Source organism: Notothenia coriiceps, unplaced genomic scaffold (genome assembly GCF_000735185.1).
Source record: "Notothenia coriiceps isolate Sejong01 unplaced genomic scaffold, NC01 NC01_scaffold00031495, whole genome shotgun sequence".
NCBI classification, from domain to species: domain Eukaryota; kingdom Metazoa; phylum Chordata; class Actinopteri; order Perciformes; family Nototheniidae; genus Notothenia; species Notothenia coriiceps.
In genome coordinates this window covers 108,334-122,861 of record NW_011364196.1, presented here as the reverse complement: position 1 = coordinate 122,861, position 14,528 = coordinate 108,334, and the positions used below count along the sequence as shown (strand labels likewise).

General features: G+C 37.9%; 1 protein-coding gene across 1 annotated transcript; it reads left to right on the top strand.

Moving 5' to 3' along the window:
• Positions 1 to 2,185: 2,185 nt before the first annotated feature.
• On the top strand, positions 2,186 to 12,289 carry aqp9b (aquaporin 9b). The gene is made up of 6 exons (XM_010788003.1): positions 2,186 to 2,287; positions 3,097 to 3,223; positions 6,410 to 6,547; positions 6,734 to 6,852; positions 7,741 to 7,958; positions 11,081 to 12,289. Exons 1-6 carry the CDS (start codon positions 2,186 to 2,188, stop codon positions 11,241 to 11,243), a joined length of 867 nt encoding a protein of 288 aa, XP_010786305.1. The 3' UTR covers positions 11,244 to 12,289.
• The last annotated feature ends 2,239 nt before the right edge of the window (positions 12,290 to 14,528 follow it).

The window sequence follows — 14,528 nt, the reverse complement described above, 5'->3', positions numbered from 1 at the left end:
GTAGAGGGGAAATAAGTAGTTAATTTGTGGTTTAGTCTGTGAAATGAAAGCGAATGCAGAACAATGTATCTTGCATAGGAATAAGAACGTAGTTTGAAAACTCGGAAGTATTGATATCGAGTAATTTTCTCATTCATTTTAGATTTCATAATCTGAGCCTCTTGACAGGACAAAGGAGTGTGGAGACAGATGCAGGCCCATCATTTGCAAATCCCCGCAGGATGCTGTTTCTCCGTCAGCACATCTCCCTTTTTTCACAGCATGGGCGACACTCTCAAAGTGTCTGTTTCACATCAAAGAGGACGTGCCTGAAACGGTGACATTGATTAATGTATTGAAAACATCCCATCCTCAGCCTGTCGCCTCACCTTTTCACAGAGCACAGTGAACGGGAGATAAGACAAACCGGGGGAGACGGTGTGACAAACTGCTGAGCTCAAATGTATTCATGGAGCTCCCTCTGTTGGATGGACCGAGCCTCGGACACTCAAACTCACATGCACAGTTTTAACAGTATTTACAAAAGAGCCGTTTGATAAGGTAAATGGGATGGGAATGGTTACAACATAGAATAATTAAGGAAAGGATAATGGAAATATGACTGATAAGTGGAACCACAAAGCGGCAAACAGAAAAGGTGAGTGTTAAAACGTTGCAAACTTTCAGATAAGACAGAACAGAAAAAGTGCCAAAAATGCAACGAGCCCTGGAAGGCGTTTTCCCGGACAAGTTTTTACAAAAAGAATACCAAAGTAAGTATTTAAGGAATCATTGAACTGGGGGGTTTATTTAAAAATAGATTTGTTATTATTTAGTTAGTTTTTAATTAACGTACAATACAAATAAATTAGATATATAAATAGCATATCCAAAATACAAATAGGATGTTATTTTTAGGTCGTCTTGTATATTATCAGCTCAGAATTGTTCTGTTAGGCCTATATTTACTCACATAGTCCATCGTACTTTGTGGTTATGTGTTGTTACCTTAACATGTAATAAGCCATTATAAGACTCGGGTGGATGAGGGCTGCAGAAAAAGCGTGTGAAAACTGATCCTCACAAATATAGCTAGCCTACTTTTTATTGAATAACTTGGCGAGTTTTAGTTTATCAGAAGGCTTACGCAGCCTAAAACATTTGACTATAATTAGGCTATTTAAAAATAATCGTGGGATTATTAAAGCGCACATGCCAGCCGATTCATACATTAAAACGTGTTTGACTTTTATAATGACAAAAGATAAAACCTTAAATATATACACACATTTTAAATTAATACATGTTTTATGAGCTCAAACTAGTTAACATAATTGAGACAACGATATGTGTTTATTAAGAACTGTATAATGGTTAAATCATCTGTGATTCATGAAATTGAATATTATCATGGATTTGTGTTAGAAATATACTGTACAGACTGTTGTTTTAAAAAAAATATTAAAAAAACTCACTGTTAACTTTTAATTAGCCTGAACGTTTTTTAAATGAGCTTTACCAAGCTTTAGATTTGTCTTCATCATCCAAAAATAAAATGTTAATAGACTAAAGAAATCAACAGTTAGTCCTATTTTCACTAGACGTGTTTCCCTAAGGAAGGTGCTAGTATACTCAATATAAAGTACATTTTGTGATCAGAATAGTGACTGTTGGTTTACAATTTGGAAGGTGATTGTGATTGTTGGTGATAACAGTTATCTTAGTTTACGAGCAATTCATCTCATGGGAGTTGTTTCATATATTTTTTTAATTCACATTTCATATTAAACAAAAGTCTGCCTGAGAGTTTCATGACTATCAGTTCTGCTAAAAATGTAATTTGGGATAAATAAGTTCTCACCCATTTTCCAAGGTTTTATTTGCGAAGTTGCATATAGGGCTTTTCTAATTAATTGGTTAATAATGGCATTTTAAAATATTGCATATCTTCCTCGAGTGTGTGTTCAAACTGTATTTTTGTGTGTTACCAAAATCCATACAAAGAGGCCTACTTTCAGCCATGGTTAGGTGTGCGTGTGTCTGGAGCCTTTATTTATAATAAAAAGTAGACCCCTTGTGGTTACAAAGGGAAATAGAAGCTTAGCGCACCGAGTGGGAGGCGGCAACCTGACCGACAATCACAGACTCCTCATAGTTGTTTGTTCTGATCGGAGGAAGACATCAAGGAGCCGCAGGACGAACAAAAATGGAAGATGAGAGCAAGATGAAGATGAAGGAGAGATTTGGCCTGAGGCGGGACATCTTTAAGGAGTTCCTGGCGGAATTTCTGGGGACATTTGTCCTGATAGTGAGTACCTCCCTCTGCACCTGTCATCCAGCTTAAACAGCCGCTTTAAAGCTTGGAACCAGTATGCTAATAATGTGTCAAACTGAGTCTCTTGGGACTCTGGCTGCTGTCTCTCATATGTCTCTATTAACACATAGTATATTCGGGGAATAACAGACTTTCTCTTTGATGTGCTGCAGCTGTAATTTGCTCCTGACAATCATAACAAGATGTGACTGATGTGGGACTGTTTTTTCTTCCTCACAACTCCTCCAGAAGTGCATTGCAACATAAAAGATCAATCATTTTAATGTGTAATAAGTCATTTTCTTGTTAGTAAGGAGATTATGAAAAACAAATGAACATGGGATTACATTAATTATAGCAAATGCTCACATTGCAATACAGAGTATTATAACTGTTTTTCAGTTTTTTTATAATTCCTTGCCAATAATAATGCCTGCTTTTTAGTTATTCATGTAATAGTAATGTTAATTTCTTATTCTGCACTGTCCTTACCTCCACCTCCTGTCACATCTCCAATTAAATGCCTCAGATGCCACATCAAAAGAGGGATGCAGCTTCCATAATAGTCCTTTTTCATTTTTGGACCCTGCTCTGCTCACAACATTTGTTTTGGATGTAATTACTTCTCCGTTTGACCTAATAAGTGGGGGATTCATTATTTTTCTTTGGAGGCTCCAAGTAGGACAAATTGTCTGTGGGAGGTTGGTGGTGGACAAGAGGGGTAGTGTTAATGCCGATTATAATTGGAATAATTAAAAACAATGAGTCTTTCTACCTCTTTGTGTTTTGTTCTTGTGTCCCAGCTCTTTGGATGTGGTTCAGTGGCCCAGACGGTGCTGAGTAGAGGGGCTCTCGGGGAGCCTTTGACCATCCACATTGGTTTCACTCTGGGAGTCATGATGGCCGTCTACATGGCAGGGGGGGTGTCAGGTAAAAATAGCAACATGCACAGCTCACATTCATTACAATACAAAATCATGTAATTTCTCAAATATGGCTACTAATGTTTGTTTGCAGAATCAACAAAATTGTTGATTAATCAGTCATTAATAGATCGGAAAATTGTTAAGTGGCAAGTTTGTAAAGATCTAGGGTGACATTTATATAATACTTTCAAAAATGTTCAGTTAACAGTTATATATAAATGAGGGCACATATACCAATTCTCACAATTAAGAAGCTGGATCAAAGTGACGTTTTTTGGCCCAGTTGCTTAAAAATTATTATCAATAGTAATTTCCTCAGTTTTCTAGAAATGAAATGATGAAAGAAAAACGAAGAAAACATTCAATTTTTTTCATTTTGGCCAACAAAAAGCTGCAAACGGGCCGGTAACAAAGGTCGTCTCACAATATTTGTCTGTGGCAGAGACGCAGTCTTTGGTCATGGATGTCTGTCTGTCTCTTTACTCTTAAAGCAACAGCAATGATTGTCATCATTGTTTATTGATCTTGATAAAGTGATGGCCTATGAAGACCAGAGTATACTTTTATTATGGACTTCCAGTGTGACATAATGGAGAGCATTCAATAGCAACCTCTTTTCTGGTCTATAAAGCAAGATTTACTGACACTAATGGAGTGTATTTTGATACTTTGTTGTATTACCGTCTCCAATGGGCTGATTTTCAGAGCAAATCAGGGCGCTTAAGTTATAGAGATATTGTGTCCTGATGTCCAAATGGGACTTTTTCAGGTACATTCCTCCAGGATTACAGCAAGAAGAGCCCTCTGTGTGTTGCCAGCAGTGACAAAGACAGAAAGGTATAGTTGTTAAATGTCACAGTGCTTACCATTGGCATGCTGAGCCAAAATGGTGAGAATCCATTAATCAGCCATCAAGGGATACATTATGTCGAAGGTTACATTTTGTGAGGGCTTCATGGACTGCTGTGAGGTAATTTCCATTACTGCTGGGACTTGAAAACTCATCATCAAAGAGAGATCGAGCATTTGTTCTCTCCTGTCATGTCTGTTAAACATGAAGTTACAGACAGTTAGCTTAGCATAAAGACTAAAACAGGGTAATGCAATAAGACCTACCTCCGCCTCGAAAGCTAAATAATTAACATGTTACATTTGATCTGTTTAAGCTGTATAAAAAAAGGATACCTACCAAGAAATATTATATAGAGCCATTTTCACAATAAAAAAAAACCCAAGATATAACATGCCAATGGAAAGCTTTATCCAACTGGTTGTTGGATTTAATTATTTTGTAATTGTTTTTTTATCAAAGCTGTAGCTCCGTTTCCAGTTTTCTAAGCTAACCCACTCCCGGGTCCAACTACATGTTCACCCACAGATATTAAAGAGTGGTATCCATATTCTCATCTGACGATCTGCAAGAAAGCGAGTTAGCAAGTATCCACATTTTTTGATCTATTCCTTTCAAAACTTAAAATGTCTGTGCTATACAGACTTTTGAGTTTGACTGAACAGTCTCACAATGAAACATATTCTTCTGTTATGTGTTTTTCTTAAAGCATGTTTTGAAACCCCCAATGATTTAGGGGGAACTATTATATTTCGTGTGTTTGAAGAGATTTGCAAATATATCATTGAGAAATATAAACCGATAGAGGATGGAAAAAATCATGGAAGCACTTCCAGTCTATTTTGTTGAGGATGGATGGCTGTTGTTGGAGGTCTCTCTGACTTTCTTGTGCTACATGTTTAATGAGAAGAGTAGTAAAGCTTCAGAGGAATCGCTGCAAAGCCTGATGACACGGAGGTTAATATATGGAGAGATTTTGCTGCATGAATGGGCCATTCAACCCCGGGGTCCACAGCTCAGTGGGAAGCTTCTGTCCAACGACATCTCTGAAGATGATCGTAGGTATTGGACTAATGAGCTTTACTGGGGCATGGGTCTCTGGAGAGGAGGAGGGTCAGGTGTGACAAGCCTGGCTTACTAGGCTTCCCTGGCAGGGAGGCCCCATAAGAGAAGAAAACACAATTGTTTTCACTTTGTAGTCTCAGATTTTAGATGACAGTGTACCGTAAGTGTGACACATCATGGTCACTCTAATGACCTGCAGTCTACGTGTGCCTTAAGCAGATTCAGGCAGATTATGTCAGATGCAATTCAGGCAGGCCGGTCTGGCTGGTTGTCATGGTCAGTATTTGTGAACAGGACGGGGAGATTAAGAATGGGCGCATGGCTGATACCCCCAATGGTGTTACCACAGCGAGGTCGAAGCCAAGATCCCAGAGTGTTAAATAAATGACCCCACACTGTCATCACAGCCTAGTAACATTTGGCTGGAATGTGTTCAAACACACCTCTGAAGAACAATGTCGATTCTGACGGCACACAAACCCAGTGCTCTTTGTTTGAAAATATCCTGGAAGTTTTGAATGAATGAGCTGTGGAGGGTTTGACAACAGGCGCTAAATGATCAGACAGCCTTTGTTTTAATCCACTGAACTCAATTTACTTTACCTCAGAAGTGAAGACGTGAAGTTTAAAATGCTCGGCTAAATCATCCTTCTCAGCTTGGTCACAGCTGTTTATCATTTGATTCAGAGTTGAAACAATTAGTGAATTAATCAATAGGTCAATCCACAGAAAAATAAACCTGACTATCATTTAAAGGAGATTACACATTTACACATCAAAGGATTTAGGGAGTACTACTGCTTAAGTGAAATAAATACTTTAATAAAGGTGCAGGAAATCAATAAAATTGCCTCAATTAATCCCACTTGAAGATGAAAACAACAACTTTGAAAATGAAAAACATTTTGAGTTGGTTAGTTGAAAGAAGATTACCATCATCGGCAGCTAAATGTAATTGTAGGAAATGTAGAAGCAAAGTTTTGAAAATAAAGATAGATCATTTCTCTAGCAAAAATACGAAATAATTGCTGGTTCCTGTACTTATCAAATGTGATAATGTACTGCTTTTAAGTGATATAACAAATAATAAAAGATGTTTCCATATTCCCCCTTTCCTGTCGTATTGATAACAAATCATTTAAAGAGTAATTGTTAATGGGAATAATCGGAATTTCCCCCTTTGTTTTATAAATAAAAAATATATTAAGTACTTTCGGTCACCTGCAGTGGTTGTTGTTGCTGATGTTGTTAATGTTGTGTGTATCCTTGTTGCAGGAGCCCACCTGAACCCTGCAGTCTCTCTGGCCATGGTGATCGTGGGGAAGCTTCATATTAAGAAGTTCCCTGTGTATGTGCTGGCACAATTCCTGGGGGCTTTTGCTGGATCCTGTGCTGTGTATGGATTGTACTATGGTGGGTCGTGTAAATGTATAAATGATGTCACTAGAAGAACACTGTCAGAAAGGATTACTTGATTATCAGGATCATCTTTTTCTAAAGAGACCCAGATCTGCGTCGACTCTGAAACAAAGTCAAGTTATATGTCTAATAAAACACAAATATAATCTTGCCAGTAAAACTTGATTTTCTTTTCCATAGATGCTTTGATGGAATATACCGATGGAGAATTTGCTGTTACTGGTGCAAATGCCACAGCCAACATATTCGCATCGTATCCTGCAAAACATCTCTCCGTCCTAAATGGGTTTGTTGATCAGGTAAGGCTTAAGATTGACGTGCATTTGAATAGTAATTCCGCCTGAAAATAAACCATACATACACCTATGGAATAGAACACAATGATCAGTTTAACATAAACTGCCTGAGGACACGACATAATTATGTTTTGAATCTTGGATCAGCTACTATCTTTGGAATATTTTATTTGAAATGATTGATTTCAGAGTGATTTTCCAACAGGATTCTCTGTATATTGGGGTTACTAGAGCATACAGAGATGTACATGTAAATGGACATGGGAGTTGTTTGCTGATGAATAAACAATTCTGCTCTGATGCTAAGAATAACTCCCATCTGTTCTGAAGAGATGAGAATGTTAGTTAATGTACAGTATTTGTGAGCACATCATTGGTCTGCTGAGTATTTATTTTGTTTTGATAATATTTCAAATAAAATATTATCAAAATAAATATTATATATAGGATTAACAAGCATTTCTGATGTAAACAACAGCTGAATTATCAGAAACATTCATTATTAACATTACCAGACCTGCCAATTAAATCAAGAAGAAGTAAAGAGGGATATTTGGTAATGGGAATTCGAATCGCAGACAGTTTGCCTTAAGTGGTCCAATTAGAATGAATATAAGTTTTAGATAATTCTGTATGTTTACATGTGTGATGTAGAGCCATATGGGGCTGTGTAGTAAAGCTGCCTTATACAGACTGAAACCAGGGGAAGGGGGAAGCCTCATAATAAGCTTAGACACATAGGGCAGGGGTCACCAGAGCAAATTAGGTAACTCAACAACAACCAAACAACTTCAACAACTACGAAGAGAGTCATTTCCTATGTTCCTTTATGTCTTGGACTTGAATGTTGTGAATATACCTGAAGTTATGCCCGATGCTCTTGTGTTTAAGGTGATTGCCACAGCCGCTCTGATCCTGTGCATCCTGGCCATCACCGACAAGAGGAACATCGGTGCTCCTAAAGGCATGGAGCCTCTCTGCATCGGGCTCATCATCATGGCCATCGGGGTGTCCATGGGTCTGAACTGCGGATATCCCATCAACCCGGCACGGGACCTCGGACCACGGTTCTTCACAGCTGTGGCCGGGTGGGGGATGGACGTATTCAGGTAATGTTACTGCATGATAAACAAAAATCTACCTGTCATCACCCCCGAAAAACACATGTCTTTGCAAAACGACAAACACAAAACATGGAGTCTTAAAGTTCCTAATCTAGAGAGCTATATTTCAGTGTTTTAAGAAAATAGAAGACTTTTTTTTCTCCTTACTGAGAGAACTAGGAGTCCATTATTTACTGCAGCTCTCTCAGCAGGGCCTGAGGCTAGATGGGTTATGTAAGAAACTGCATTTAACCAAGTGGCTGCTCTCTTCTACACCAAATCAAGAGAGCGTTTGTAGCACCATCTCTGATCTCTTGACAATCTGAATGAATATTTCATAGACCATTCGTGTTTTTCCTGCATTCTGAAAAAGGGCTTTAGGATTTGAGTGAACATGGAGAGATTCCATGCACATAAATATTCAATGCTTCATTACTAGTGGCATCATTTATGTTACTAAGTCTCTTTTTCTTCATTTTATTCTCTCTTTATTGTTCACACTAACTGATTACAATTCATATGACCAGAGGTACTGTATTTAATGTTATTCCTATTTTATATTTATCAAGCTATTTCGTTTATATACAAAGTCTCACTTTTAACTGATAGATGCCAACATTTGCTCAATCACTTCAACTCTAAAACAAACCGCATTTTGATCAACAAAAAGGAAAACATCGCACACCAAATGTGCCCCTCTAATGTCCCCAAGTTGTACATTTCAGGTTCTGTCTGTACATTGCAAACAAGAGAGAGGACAAGGTGCACCCCAGTCCAATTTTTACTTTGGACTTTGTCAAGAATGCAAACAAAGCTCTACAACTTCATGTATTCAAACCAAATGGCTCGGAACAGCAGGCTCTGTATACTTTGCTCCTACAGGATACTAGCTGGAACATTTCCAACATCTGCAAACACATATGGATAAGAAAAGTTGTATGACCTCTTCAGTGACTGTGCAGGGCCAACATGTTGTTCAAATGTTCTTCCTGAGGTCAAGTCTCATTTCCAGTATCTTGATTCAAGCTTTAATTACCACTGACTTTGATCCCGTTAAAAGTTGGAAAGCATTTCTCACGTTGCCTTTTTCTGAGGATTACAACGTGGTCGGGGGCTCTTTGCCAGTTGTCTTTTATCCAAAATCGATGTGACCATGGTGAAGCAAGTGTACTGTCGTACCCAAAAATATCAGCACGAGTAGAATTTCACGAGTTTATCTCGTCCCTTTCCAAAGAGGAGCTTTCTCACTAAGTGATTAACAATATCACATTTAGTTTCTCACAAGGTCACGTTTAGTTTTTATTTACTTACATCCACAGATGTAATAGTGTTGTACTTGCTGAGAACAATATCTTGTCTTCTGCTGAAAAGACTAGTACCAGAATGCCTCTGAGGTTCTCAAAATATGTTCTCTGTCTGCCCTTTTACAGAAATACTACCTCAGGAATTGGATTTATTTTACTCGTATGTTGTCATAAATAGATTTATGCTGTTTCTGTCATTGCACTTAAAGCCCTGTTTGTCTCTGGCCCTTTCTTTTTAAACCTACCCTCAAAAGTGTGCATTCGACTACTGACAAACATTCAAGTTGGAGAATGTGTAGACTTCTAACAAAGTACAGAATACAGCTTGGATAATTATGCAGTTTTCTTATGAAGGCAGTTGTTTAATTCTAATAATAGTATTAGTTTAATTTACCTTATTTGGCTTGATAACATAACATAAAGTGGTTGAATGCAAACATAAGTCTTGCTATTGGAAATATACTGTTGCTCTCAGGCTTCGTGTCACAGTTGTAACTATGTCAGATGGCTTATATAACTAGATATATAGAAAGATTGCTTTAATGCACATAATGTAAGCCCTTGGTGCCATCAGGTGCATGTCATGCAAGTGTGTGCTAATTCTCACATAATCTTTTACATTTATTATGTAAATATAGCGGCTACACATGCATGCAGATCCATTGGAGAGCGGCACTTGGCTCCATATAAAGTTCACATGGCGTCAATGTGACCCACTGTCTCCTGGCCTGATCATCTTAACTGTGGCCTTAGATTAAAGTCTGTAATCCAGCCGCTTCCCTCTCAAGTGTACTTCCCGAACGCGTACAGAATAGAAAGATGACCCTGCTCGGATGCTTGTTTAGTTTCAGGGCTGTGTTTCATCTCTGTTAACTGAATCCCTCTCACCTAAAGGCTCCTAACGGCCACATTTACCAGCAGCCCTCTGATCTGTGTCAGAGGTCAGGCAGAGTGAGCATGAGGACACATGCAATCAGTCTAACACTCAGAACTCCTTAAGACTGTAATCCTGGCTAACACGCGTCCTGTAGGGTGATACCGACATAAACAGATTGGAGAAGCCGATTGAATCGTTTCATTTAAACTGTACCTCAGCATTAGACAAAGATTGGGGGATTTGCAAAGGGCAGATTAAAAAAGCATGGTTAAAAGTAAAGCAGAGGTGTCTGATACGAGTCACGCTGAATCTTAGATTTTCCAAAATGTAACTCAAATTGGTCTTTCATTATGTAATATAGGGTAACCACAACTACGTTTGAGGTCCAAGTTATAACATGATGAATAGTTGTTTGTTGTTCTTTTGTTGGTAAAACTAAACCAACATGGGTGCCTTATGTCAGAGTTATTAGAAGACTAGTTTGATATTTGATAAATAAGCTAATAAGCTAATTCGTGTTCTCGCATAGAGTATGATCAGAGTATGAGTATCAGGGAAATACGGTAAAAGTAAAGCTATGGACAGCCTTCTTTCTGTTAGCTTAGCTAAGCACAAAGAGCACTGACTTCAGTAAGTGACTTTGACTAACCTAAAAGTAGTCCGCAACCTGATCAACTGTAAACGTGCAATTTTAATGCTTTGGTTTTTTGTAAATATTAAACAAACCGGGGAAAAGAATAGCTGCTTACTTGCTGCAATCTCCCAAACTGTCCAACTATTCCTTGTCAATGCATGGTATTTTTAAGCTTGGCAAGAAGACTCAGTGTTTGAATGGTAAAGATTTAAGATTATAATGTTTAAATAGTGCAAGTTTTAGTGTAAATTATATCAAATTCATTGCTAAATTGTATTTTGTCATTACTGATATGTGTTGGTCCTCTCTACAGAGCCGGAGGGTGCTGGTGGTGGATCCCCGTGGCAGGACCCATGGTGGGCGGAGCCGTCGGAGCAGGTGTTTACTTCCTGTTCATTGAGTTGCACCACACCCAGCCTGAAAAACTGGATGAGAAAAATGCCCAGGACAAATATGAAATAATAACTATGAGTTAAAATTAAAAAAAATTAAGGTTGCAAAGCAAAGCAACCACACTGATTCAACAACTCATTTTCACACTCAGAAAGCAAAAAATAGTTTAAAAGATAAATGTACAGTTAGTATTTTAACACAAAACATGCACCTGACTACACCATTTTATAGTCATATATAAAATATCCAAAATGTTTTATAAAGCCTTTCTTTGTAGAAAATCTGGTCTGCTTTAGGTTCCGAGTTTATTTGCCTCTGGCTCTTTCATATCAAAAATATTAATCAGATTATTTTATGCCAAGTTTAAACTACCTGAAATGAGAACCTACTTTGGAGATTTTTTATCATTTGCCAAGTTTTCTGTACAGCATTTTGATTTGTACTATTGCCTACCCAACAAACAAGGGCATTACATATATGTAGCACCATGAAACAGTTGATTTATATTATTGATAATTTATATTACTTTAGCCAATGTCTTACAGTTATGATGTGTTTAGTGGAGTGACTTCCTGATTCAGTTTCACTTCACCCCTTGCTTATGCGTTAAAAGAGTGCGATTGATTGCTTTATCTTTCTTGCAGAATTGTAATTTTTGTAACACATTTATGAAGAAAATACAGCCTTAAAGGATTTTTTGGCATTGCTTATTTATCATTCATCTTCATAATTTTGTGTCACACAAACTTCTGTTATTTTGCTGTTTTACAAATTGACAGACACCCTTGATATTGAACAGCCATAACTTCACATGAGACATATAAATGTCTGCTTTCTGCAAAGATGTTTATTTTGTTTCCAGCAGAAGCTTTTGCAGAAGTCACTGAGATCCTTGATGGATTGTGTCAGTGCACTTGCTGTATCAGGGGCAATAGGCACACACTGACTGTATCTGTTTACATTTAAAACTCTTCTGAGGTCAGGTAAAATGACTGTTTCAAAATGTATGAGATGAACATGCATTTATACATACACTAATTGTAACACTGTTTTGCATTGGACTGAATGTCTTTTTACAACACAGGCACTTGTTTGGCAACTTGACAATCCCATGTCATGCTTTTCTGGTTATTACCCGTCCCCTTCTGTGTTATGAAGGTTTTTATGCATGTAAACGGTCTGCAGAGTCGCAAACCCTCAAAGTACACCCTGTAGCGAGTAAAACTCTAACACAGAAAATACCTCCCCAAAACGCCTCGTTGGAGATACGTCATTGTCCATTTGATTTTTCCGGGTACGCATGATGTCAACCGTACCCGGAACGAAATGGACCAATCCGTGGACTTCCTCACACACACACTCAGTGCAAGCAGCTCTGTTGATTTCTCCTCCCTGGCTGCAGGCTGATAACAGACAGTTGGGATTGCGGCGAAATTCTCTCTGCAGACCCATTCTCACAGCGTTTATCAACCTTTTTCTTACTCAATATCAAGCCACACTTATTGTTTTTACTTCGGCTGTGACTTTGTGTGTGCTCAGGATGAGTTTGGCTGTGTATCGCTAAACAAGGAAACAACACCTCCACGGAGCTTAGCGCGATTCACAACGTGAACCAACCAATCAGAGCACACTGTGCTCACAGGGAGGGTGGGGGCTGGAGCTACTGGAGCTACAACGAGCCGTTAAAGGCAGAGAGTAAAATTCAGTGAATACACGTAGTTTACAGAGATGCTGTATGAGAAACCAAAGTGAGTTTGGAAAATTGCACAATATAAATCTATTCTAGTAGACCTCAACAATGGAATTATGATCAGTGGAAATGGCCGTGACATGGGACCTTTAAATTTAATTTGCTAGATTTACATTTGAGAAAGAGAAAAATGTGAACAAAGTCAGAGGAATAACTATTATACTTTTGCCCTTGCATGTGTCCTACGTTTGAATAAGAGTAATTAAGCATGTTTGATAAGATTTTGAAGGTGAAGTTAAGTATATTATGCATCTCACTGTTGCAAACTTTGACGTCAGTGCTTCGGTCCCGAGTATTCAGCCAGGTAGGACACTACATTTTAATCTTTTTTTTTTTGTTGGTGTTGCTTATTTGCTTTTTATAAAATAAATCTGTATGAATAAACAATTTTTTTCAGTGTATCTCAAGGTTGAATAAAGTTTGTGCAAAGGATTTGTGTGTCCATATTTATCTTAAAAACATTTTACAAAGATATTACACTATGTATTAATATTTGCGATTGTGATGATATCAACGGATTAATAAACTATAATCTCTACTGTTTTTGCTCTTAAAATTAAAAATGCAGTTCAATGTCAAAAAATGTGTGCCTGTGAAAAAAATTCAGTTCAATTGAAGTATGTGAGCTTTTGCATCTTAAACAAAATCGCATATTTTACCCGTTCAGATGTTTGTTTCACCTAAATTGGCTAAACCTAAAGGTAAAAAAACAGACATTTTATGTTATTCCTCATTCCCAAAAATGTTCCCACTCTAAACTGGAACACACACACACACACACACACACACACACACACACACACACACACACACACAGACACACACTAATCAAAAAGTGTATTTCCTANTGATTTGAGTTTCATGTGTTAAGTTTTGGGTTTATTTTGTTGTTCTGTGTACAGGAAGTAGGACCAGACAAGACACAAGGAGGAAAACATGAGACAGGGAACACAGAACAACAAAATAAACCCAAAACTTAACACATGAAACTCAAATCATTACAGTTACCTGTGTGATACATGAATTATTTATTTCCACGTCACTTACCGGTTAGGAGAAAACCTTTGAACTTCCTCACTTACCTCGGGCCGAGAGTCTACTTACAGAGCCTATAAGGAAAGGTAGAAAGTTCCTCACACGGGCAATTTACGTTTTTTGGCAAAGGCGAGTGCACTGTCAGTTTTGGGAAAAGTGCAAAAGAAATTGGAGGGAGAGTGGAGCCAAATGATAAGAACCAAACAGATAAGGAAAAGTGGGAGAGTTACTGTATTTAATAACAGCCCCTTTCAAAAAAGAATTAAAAGAACTGATCGAGAAACTAAAACTCCCCTTTGCACTTTCCCATTTTCTGCTTGCTTTTGTAAGACAAGTCTTGAAGCCGACAACATAACTGTGTTATCGACGTTGGTACACATAAACAAAATCTGACGCTCATCCTAATAATAAAAATAGCAAGAACCACAGCTTGCTTACTCCGTGAATGAAGCTGTGCACACGTTGTAGCAGCCTGTGAGATTGTGTTTAACGAATAAACCAAGTTTAGTTCTGTCCACATGGCGCAATCAGAGTACTTGCAACCTATTTGGTACCAGGAAATATGACTAACAAACCTCCTGTG